The 9468-nt window shown below is 48.4% G+C and overlaps 1 protein-coding gene across 2 annotated transcripts; it reads right to left on the reverse strand.

Annotated features, from left to right (window-relative positions):
• Window positions 1–625: 625 nt before the first annotated feature.
• Window positions 626–4569, reverse strand: CHCHD5 (coiled-coil-helix-coiled-coil-helix domain containing 5). Of its 2 annotated transcripts, none has more exons than XM_045550068.1 (4): window positions 4462–4569; window positions 3299–3439; window positions 3049–3214; window positions 626–775 (listed from the first exon to the last, which is right to left on the reverse strand). In XM_045550068.1, coding segments are annotated over exons 1-4 (333 nt in total). In that variant the 5' UTR covers window positions 4464–4569; the 3' UTR covers window positions 626–751. The 2 variants fall into 2 exon arrangements, with proteins under 2 accessions (XP_045406024.1, XP_045406025.1); XM_045550069.1 differs by having other exon boundaries at window positions 3299–3456; window positions 4462–4545.
• Between the last annotated feature and the right edge of the window lie 4899 nt (window positions 4570–9468).

The following is a 9468-nucleotide window of genomic DNA, read 5'->3' on the forward strand; positions in this document are numbered from 1 at the left end:
TGCCCAGAACAGTCCTCAATGACAGATGACGAGTTGGTGGATAAACACAATTCCTTTGCCCCTTGATAGGTTACTGATGTATGTTCTATACAGGCTCCCAGAGGTCCCCAGTGGGATTGGGCCCTAATACACCTTTTATTGGTTGTCTTCCTCTCTCTGTCTCCCTTCTCCACTCCCCTACCAGTGTTTCTGGAATCAAAGTCCAAATATACTATCTGCACTCAAAGTCTCAGGGTTAGCTTCTGGAGGAATGTAAACCAAGACAGAACAGAAATCCAGTGCATAGACTTCCAAGCCACAGCCTTCCGTGCACTTGTTTTCATCTGCATTGCCTATGCCTTCATCTATTGCTCAACTGGTTCTGAATTCAGTGGGGAAAGAGGCATGTTATTTATTGCCCCCCAAGCCTCTAGAAAATGAAATAAAGATCTGGAGAATGCTAGAGCGGCAAGGAGAAAAGGCCTGTCCACCGTGCGCATGCAGCAGGAGACAGGAATGGCAGTTTGGCAGAGTTAACAAGGGAAGAAGGGTTGTCCTAACTCTGGTGAACAGACGACCAGGGATTCTGCCCAGCCAGCTCTCCAGGGCCCTCTCAGGTGCTGACGGCAGGAATCAAAGCCCAGTGTACACAGTCTTTATTTATTGAGAGTCTTGACATCGAGGAAAGCCAGGCCCTAGCCAGGGCCCTCAGGACTCCATCTGGCCACTCTGCAGGGCTGGCTTGTCAGTTTTCCTGCAGTCAAAGGAGTCTTCAGGAGGCAGGAAGCGGCTGTGCCTGTGGAGAAAAACACATCAACACTACTAGCACCTCTTCTGTGCCCCGCCTGGGCCCTCCGATGGGGAGATCACGCAGACCCAGCAGAGGCCGGCCTGGCAGAGCCCACAGTCTGGAGGGAGAGGGTGTCAGGCAGTGACGTGGCCACGTGCCTTGTGAACAAGTCAGCTGTGCTGAACTGTCACTGGCAGCAGGGAGGCCCCATTCTGCTGAGCTTACCAGGCACCTGCTGTGTGCCCAGCAGGCAAAATTCTCACTCTGGGGAGTTTGCAGTCAAGTAGGGAGAGACAGACAACAAATGAACAAAAATATGTCAACTTGTGAGAAATTTAGTGAAGAAAACTAAATCAGGGTAAAAAGCAGAGGCATGTTGGAGCAGAGGGACATGTAGCACTTTAAACTGTCAGCTACAAGAACACGGGATGTTCCAGCAAGGCTTTATACCATGTTGTGTGAGATAGGCATGTCTGTGTGTTTGGTACTGTGTAGACTAGACAACAGAGGAGGCCCAAATCTCCCTGCCCCCAGCTAAGAAGGAAAAGCGGTAACTGGGATGCCAACACCAGGAAAGAGGAGGACAGTGGGGAGGAGCAGGGTGTTAGTTCCTCCGAGTGCACTGGATAGCCATGAGCAGATTTTAAAGGGAAGAGCTGTGACCCAATTTCCATTTTTAAAAGCTCCTTTGGCTGGCAGGGACTGTCAGGGGAGGGGAGGCCACAGGGAGACAAGGGAGAGGCTGTTTGTTTGCTCAGGGAGAGAAGGAGCAAATGGCCCTAAGATGGCAGGATGGGGTCTTAACTGCTCAGATGCCCAAAAAACTTGAAAGAAAGAAATGTCCCCAACAGATGACTACAAAACTTACTGTGGACAGTATGTGATCACTACTGAATGTTTCCTGAGGAGAATTAAATTCCTTCTGGCTGGTTTCTACTCCTGGGGTCTCAACCTTTCACATATCCCTGCCTTACAAAAAGAACCAACACCTGTAGGGCCCGGTTAGAAGAGCATCTCCCCAGTCTTTAGCCAAACGCTCTCTAGAAGCAGGCGATGGGAGGGAAGCAGTTACAAGGCCATAGGATGTGAGTCATGATGGAGGGGCTCGGGGACCTTGGGAGCCCAGGGATGGGGATGGGGCATCAGAGAGGCTTTCTGAGGGAGGGGGTGTCGTCTATGCTGGAATAGGAATTAGCCAGGAGATGGATTAGGAAGGGCAGTCCAGGCAGAGAAAACTGGACAAAAGCAGCAGAGGCAGGCACTCGAGTAACTGCACATTCACTGGGGTTGGAACATGGAACTTGAGGTGGCAAGTGGGGAGAGGTGGGGCCAGAGGTCACAGGGGCTGCAGGCTGTGCGGGTATTGAGTCTTGGCCTAGTGGAAGTGAGCACCATGGAAAAGTTTCTAAGTAGAAGCAGAACATGGTCAGCTTTCCTCTGAGATCACTCCGGGACCATCACAGAGAACAGCATGAAAGGTAGGATGGAGCACGGAGGCCCAGGAGAAGGCTGGTCCAGTGGTATGACAGAGAAGCTGGGGCTGCGGGGACAAAGAGGGCCACAGAAGGTGCTCAAAGGGGCTGGGGAAAGATGCGACTTTCGCCTTTGGAGCCCATAGTCCAGTGGGGGAGGCAGTAAACATCTGAAAGAGTGGTTTTCAACCTTTTATTCATTATTGCTCCCCCCACGTAGTCTTTTAGTCTTTCCAGACTTTTCTTCTAATTGCTCTAGCCATGAAAATTTAATATTACAGATATACTGTATATCTGTTTACATACTGTATGTACTAAAAAGAGTAACAATTTTTTGCCCATCCCACCCCACCTCCTCTCCCAGTATAGCTGAGGAGCAATGAGAAAGGGAGAAAGAGAGTGAGGGAGGAGGTGGATGAGGTCAGCCTGGGGAAGAACACAGAAAACCCAGCAAGGGCCTGGGGCTTTGTTCTCAATGTTAATGGGAAGCCACTGGAGAGCTTTAAAGCACAATGTGACTAGACTGCAATTCTTAAATGCTCACTCAGGCTACTGCATGGAGACAAGAGAGATTCGGGGAAACCAGGCAGAAGGCTGAGGCAGATATCCTGGCGGTGGAGGCTGGTGGTTGGACTAAAGCAGGGGCTGTAGAGTGACAAGAGGTGATCAGGTTCTGCATTCTGAATGCACAGCGAAGGCCTGTGTGGTAGTGGGGTGGGGCCAAGGATGACTCCAAGGTCTTTACTGAACTAGAAGGATGAGGGGAATGTTATGGGGGAAAGAGATGAACTGGTGAGCTCCCCTTACCTCCACAGCCGTGGGAGAGCGTGGTGGCTGCACCTGTTCAGCGCACTGCAGGAAGCGGCGCACGTGCTCCGCACAGTTGCCCACGGCTGCCTCATTCTGTCGAAGACACTGCTCGAAGGACTCAAAAGGCTCAGCACAGGCCTGGCGGATTTGGCGGATGATTGGGCTGTGGGGGTAGGGCAGTTCAGACCCTGGGAGACCCCCCCTCCACTGCCCCCCCCCCCACTGTCCGGCACTTGCCCACACTCACTGGGAGGATGTGCATCTAGCAATGCTCATCTTAAGGTGGTGACAGTCCCGCTGCCATGACTCAGGCTTGGCTGCCACACACTGGCCATACTGCTCCAGTTCCCGGCCGCAGTAGCGAGCAGTGACCTCCAGAGCCGCCTGCCTGTGAGACAGGGTTGGCTGAGGATAATTCCAGGCCGCATGCAAAAAAAAGGAGTTGTCATCTGGCCTGAGGTAGGACTAGGTGTCCTGGGCAGATCTGGGAGTCTGAGGGATCCCGAGATGAGGCCAAGGAGGTATAGAGATGAGGCCTGGCCCTGAGATTGTGAAACAGGGTGGGAGCTTCTGGGGAAGGTAGTGGAGGTCCTAAAACAAGGTCTGATTATTCTAAGGTAGGACTTGGCGGTCCTAGAAGAAAAGTCTTAGAATCCAGGCATCCTCCAGTAGGCCTGGAGATCATGCAGAGAAGGCTTATGGCCTTAGAAATAAGATCTAGATTTCTAGAGACAAAGCGTGGGGGCCCTGAATGAGTTTGGAGGTCTTAAAAGTGAGATTTGTAAGTCCAAGAGGTGGGGGTCTCAGGACCTGGGGAAGGGTCTCTTGGCCAGAGTATTAGAGATGAAACCTGAGGCCTTGTGGTAGATTTGAGGGTCCTGGGATGGGACTCAGAGCCCTAGGGGCATGATCTGGAAGCCCTGATGAGGTGGGGGCTCTGAAGCAAATCTAGAGAGTCCCACAATTAAGCTCTTGGGGTTTGGGAGGGACAAGGTCTGGGGTCTTGGGCAGATCCAGAAAGTCCAAAAGGCAAGGTCTGGTGATCCAAGAGGAGGAACTTGGGGGTCTAAGGAGGGATACTGGAGACCTAGAGGTCCTTAGACAAGTCTGGAGTCCTAGGGTTGCCATGTGAAGGACTGGAACTGGGGTCCTGGGGAAAGACCGTGTGGATGAAGAGAGACTGGGCCTGCAAGTTCTAAGATACCACGATGAAGGGGCGGAGCCTAAACGCTCAGAGGGCGGGGCTTGGGCACGCCGTGGGATGGGGCTTGGGAGGGAAGACGCTGGATCGGGAGGGTCGGAATGGACCAGAGAGGCCGGTGCTGATTCCCGAGGTCCTAGGCTACGTCCATGTCACTGGGAAGAAAAGGGAGCGGCGGCACATACGCGGTAGAAGCTCTCGCTACTCACATCTCGAGACCGGTGCCGACGTGGGGTCAGGCAGGCAGGTGCGACCCGCCTTTTCCGGCATTAGGTTGTCGCGGCCGCGGCCAGCCCCGCCCTCCCCGCCTGGTTCCTTCCGGTCGCAGAGAGGACGAGCAGCCCCATTCGCTGTGGGCCCAACGCGTCATTGGCGGCGCGCTGCCTCTCCTTCCGGCCCGGCCCGGCCCGTCATGGCGGCGCCCTGCGGAGCCACTTCCGTCCTCGGCGGCCTAGTTGCTTTATCCCCTCCTATTTCTGCCTTGCCGTGGCTGCGCCTGTGGGTCAACGGAAGTAAGCAATCGGAGGGACCGCGGTGCCTGGACCCCAGAGGGAGTGCGGCGCCCCACCGGGCTGAGCCGCAGCCGTGAGCGCTCCGAGTCCCCCGACTGGAACTGACGGCGAGCGCTGCTCCACATGCCGTTTGCGGCCTGGTTGGGCGCTGGGGCTGCTGGCATCAGAAACTGGAGGTCAGATCCCTAACGTCGCGCTGCCACCATCGGCCTAGCGCAAACGCTCATCGTCCTCCGGGGACACTGTTTCCTGCAAGCGCGCGGAGCCAGAGGGCAGGGAGGAGGTCGCCCCAAGAGCCGTACCACCCCTGTTGGGCCTCCCCTCTGCCCAGGGTGTGTTACCCAAAACGCGCCTCTTGTCCTTTGGCGAAAGTTCTAAAGCCAGGACATAGATGGGCTTTAATCCTTTATGCGATCATTGGCAAGTTATTCCTCTCTGTAATTTCTCCTGGTGTGGTCATTTAGATCCCTCCTAGTGTAGCAACGTTTCCACCTCTCATCTGTCTTCAAAATGGGAGGTTAGACCTGGGCGTGAGTTTCCGCATTTATGAGGCTGAATATCCGTTGGTCAGAACACTGAGCATCAGTCCTGCTGCCTAGTATGCAGATCTTTCAAGACTGCCAAAGTGAGCAGAAAATGCAGTTAATCATAGTGTTTAAGAACAAGGGCTATTTGACTGTGAGCAAGTGATAACAACTTGTAGTCTCAGTATGCCCGTCTGTAAAATGGGGATGTTGACAGTGAAATCTTTCACATAGGACATAGTGCAAGTGAACGATTTAACACAGATACTGGAGTAGTAGGAGTTCTGGATAAGTGAGAGCTGTTACACGAGGCTGTAACCATAAGCTGCCCTGGTTGGCAGATGACATCTGATGTCTGCACCACTGGCCATCTGAAAATGCCTCAGTTGACACAAGTAGGTTTGAAGCCATGGGCACTGAAAGGAAGCTATAAACCTTGAGATGCGTCCATTTTTCCTACTTGAAAAACTTCAAAGTGTATGTGTGATGGTAGAAGAGTGGAAGGGAACAGCATCAAGGGCTGTGGGAAGAGACAGAGGACTCTTTGGCTTGATTGTGAACTGAATCCCTAGATTTTCCTCTCCTGGGAGAATGAAATCTTAACCCATCCTATGCCCTTGTTGGTGCTCAAAAGTGACACCCCAAAGACTGGAACTTTTGCATGCTGAGAGGCCTTAGAAGCTGCCTCAGAATCAAGATCCCTCTAACCTCGTCTTGTTGCTTCCCACTCCCAAGCACAGGGAGGGACTCTTTCTGGAATTTCCTTATCTGACCAAGAAAGCTTCTTTCAAAGAAATGCAATTGTCTTAAACCCCTCCCTAGGGATATCCTCACGGAACCAGGAAAGATCAACCACCTGAGAAGAGACTGAGTCATTACCACACAGAGATGGACTTTTCATCTGTTCTGGGGGGCAGCTCCAAAAGTTAAAGTCCTCAGGGACTTTATCTGCATAGTAAGACAAACTTTGTTCCCATGCAGCTGCGCCTCTCACTTTCCCAAGTCTGCCTCCCACCTCCCAGGTCCGTTCATTTTCCCTAAAGATTAGCTGCCCCCCAAAAGAATTGTCAACATTTCTCATCTCCCCTCACCCCATGAAAAAGGGCATATAAATTTACTGGGTTATTAATTTTCCCATGATTCCCCCATGCAAGTTAAAAATCTGCATGCCTTGTCTATGAATCTGCTTTTTTTTTTCTTTTGAGACACGGTCTTGCTCTGTCACCCTGGCTGGAGTGCAGTGGCATCATAATAGCTGACTGCAACCTCAAACTCCTAGAATCAAGTGATTCTCCTGCATCAGCCTCCCAAGTAGCTGGGACTACAGGTGTGCACCACCATGCCTGGCTGGCTAATTTTTGTGTTTTTTGTAGAGATGGGGTCTCTCTCGCCCTTGCTCAGGCTGGTCTCCAACTCCTGGCCTCAAGTGATCCTCCCACCTTGGCCTCCCAGTGTCCAATTTTTATCAACTGTGTAAATAGTTAAGTGCTTTGAGTGGAGTGGAATGTACCATATTTTTTTCCCAATAGAAAAGAAACATTTTTGCATTTAATGGATTTTCACTTAGTATCAGAGTTTTCAGGAACAAGGTAAAGCCATCATGTGGGGGTCAGGGGCATGTGAATAATAAGACAAGTTCTGATCCCAAATACCGAGGCACTGGTGGTAGCAGGGGAGAGAGCCATGCAGAAAACAGCTACATAAATGAAAGGGGATAGAACAGCTTCTGCAGTTGATGGACTGTATAAAAGTTGGGCAATGGCACATGGTGTCTGGAGGTGTGAGGCTGTCTGTGTGTGTGGATCAGGGAAGGTCTCAGGGTCAGGGTCCAGATACATCTGAGTGGGGAGGAGACGCCACCTGACCACATGAACAGTAGAGACCAAGAGCGTCCTGCAGGGAAGGTCAGGGACCTGGAGATTTTAGATAAGCCATTGTCTATGGAGAAAATTATTATTTTTTACCTCTTTAGTAGTACAAAATCCCACCAGTCCTATAATAATCAGATATTTCTGTGATTTATTCCCTTAAGGATGAGATTTATCATAATATCATCAACTCCCTTGGCCTGGGCTACACGATGACATAGAATGTTCCTCACTCAGAAGCTGGAAGCCCAGGTGTGCACCTTGTAGCTAGTGTGCGGTGCTACCCACAGCTTCTGCTTGCCACTCTAGCCCCTATCTGTGGGGTGATCCCTGCCTCTGGGGTGGCACGAACCTGAGATAGTGTAGCACTGGACACTGGGTGTCATGGAGTTTGAGGTTGCAGTGCGCTGTGATGACTCCACTGCACTCTAGCTGGGGTGACAGGGTGAGACTCTCTCTCTCTCAAAAAAGGCAACTGTTGATGATACAAGCAACTTGAATGGATCTCAAGGGAATTAAGTGAAAAAGGCCAATCTCAAAATGTTATGATTCTACTCACATAATATTCTTGAAATAAAATTATAGAGATGGAGAACAGATTAGTAGTTGCCAGGGGTTAGAAATGGGGGACAGGGGTGGGGATGGCTGTAAAGGGAAAGCATAACATCTACTTGTGGCAATGGAACTATTCTATGTCTTGATTATGTTGTTTCCATCAATCTACACAGGTGAGAAAATTAAATAGAACTATACACACAACAGAAATCACTGCATGTAAAACTGGCGAAATCTGGATAAGCTCTGTGGATTGTCCCAATGTCAATTTCTTAGTTGTGATTACAGAATTTAAAATGAAAAGTTAAAAAAAAAATTTAACAATTTTTAGTGCTGGTAAAAAATAAAGTGGAGAGGCTTGAACAACAGACCTCAGCTATAGGTCAGATGGAGACTGAACTAGGGCAAGAAAGTCTATAGTTGGGATTCTGTTTACGTAGGGGGAAGTTACCAGACAATACATTCAAGGTGTCTTTCCTTATAGTTTCCAACCAGTTTCATGAAGCAAAGCCAGGACATATCTTGAATGAATAGATTTTTCTGTCTATTCCTATTGGCCTTATAATTAGTGGTAGATCACCTAAAACCAAACTCAGGAAAAAATTATCTTAGGAAAGCTTTTATCATCAAAAAGCCTCTTATATAAGTATATACAAGATTATCTATTGCCAACACTGTTTATAATGGCCAAAGAATGGAACAATTCAAATATCCATCAACAGGGGACAGTATACAAAAAAGAATAAGCAGCACTCTACAAACTGACATGAGAGCAGCTCAATATCAATAATGCAAAAAAAGCTAAGTGCAAACCAAATAGAAGACCCACTAGATTTGAGATTCAGTATGAAGGTAAATTATCTCAAAAAATTTTTTATGGGAGGTGGGGGAAAAAAAATTTTTTTTATATTCATTACATGTTGAAATGACATTTTGGCTATATTACTTTAAACTAAATATATTATTATTTCTAAGATATGGAAACAACCTTAATGTCCATTGGTGGATGTGGTATATACCTCCAATGGAATATTAGCCTTAAAAAAGGAGGAAACATTCTGATATGCTACAACATGGATGAATCTTGAAGACATTATGCTAAGTGAAATAAGCCAGTCAGGGAAGGAAAAATACTGCATGATCCCACTATGAGTTACCTAAAATAGTCAAACACATAGAAACAGAGAGTAGAATGGTGATTGCTTAGGGCCCAGGGAGAAGGGAAATGGAATTGTTGTTCAACAGGTATAAAGTTTTAATTACTAAGCTGAAGAAGTTCTAGAGATGTGCTGTACAACATGGTGTTTATAGTTAACAATACTGTATTGTACACCTAAAAATTTGTTGAGAGTAGACCTCGAGTTAAGTGTTCTCACCACACACACCCCCCCAAAGAACAAAAAACAAAGGGGCAGAAGGACACTTTTAGAGATGATGAATATGTTTATTACCTTGATTGTGGTGGTATCACAGTTGTGTCCATATGTTCAAACCCATCAAATTGTATAGATTAAATATGTACAGTTTTTTATGTAACAATTACACTTCAATAAAGCTGTTAAAAAATATTTGTTTTTTTAAAGATCAGAATTGATCTGAAATCTACCTCTTTGTTTTTACTTTAACATGGCTATAAGAAAATACAAAATGACATACATGGCTTAAATTATATTTGTATTGTACTGCCCTGTTCTGGATAGACTAACAGGTATGTGACAGTCACTGCCTGGTGAAAATAGGGTATAGGGAACCTCTGG

Source organism: Lemur catta, chromosome 4 (assembly GCF_020740605.2).
Source record: "Lemur catta isolate mLemCat1 chromosome 4, mLemCat1.pri, whole genome shotgun sequence".
NCBI lineage: Eukaryota > Metazoa > Chordata > Mammalia > Primates > Lemuridae > Lemur > Lemur catta.

What these genes read in the sequence shown, in the direction of transcription:
- CHCHD5 (XM_045550068.1), bottom strand. An exon ending in GCTAGATGCACATCCTCCCA is followed by an intron (nt 3,215 to 3,298) that starts GTGAGTGTGGGC and finishes CTACCCCCACAG; the next exon opens with CCCAATCATCCGCCAAATCC. An exon ending in GCTCTCCCACGGCTGTGGAG is followed by an intron (nt 776 to 3,048) that starts GTAAGGGGAGCT and finishes TTTTCTCCACAG; the next exon opens with GCACAGCCGCTTCCTGCCTC.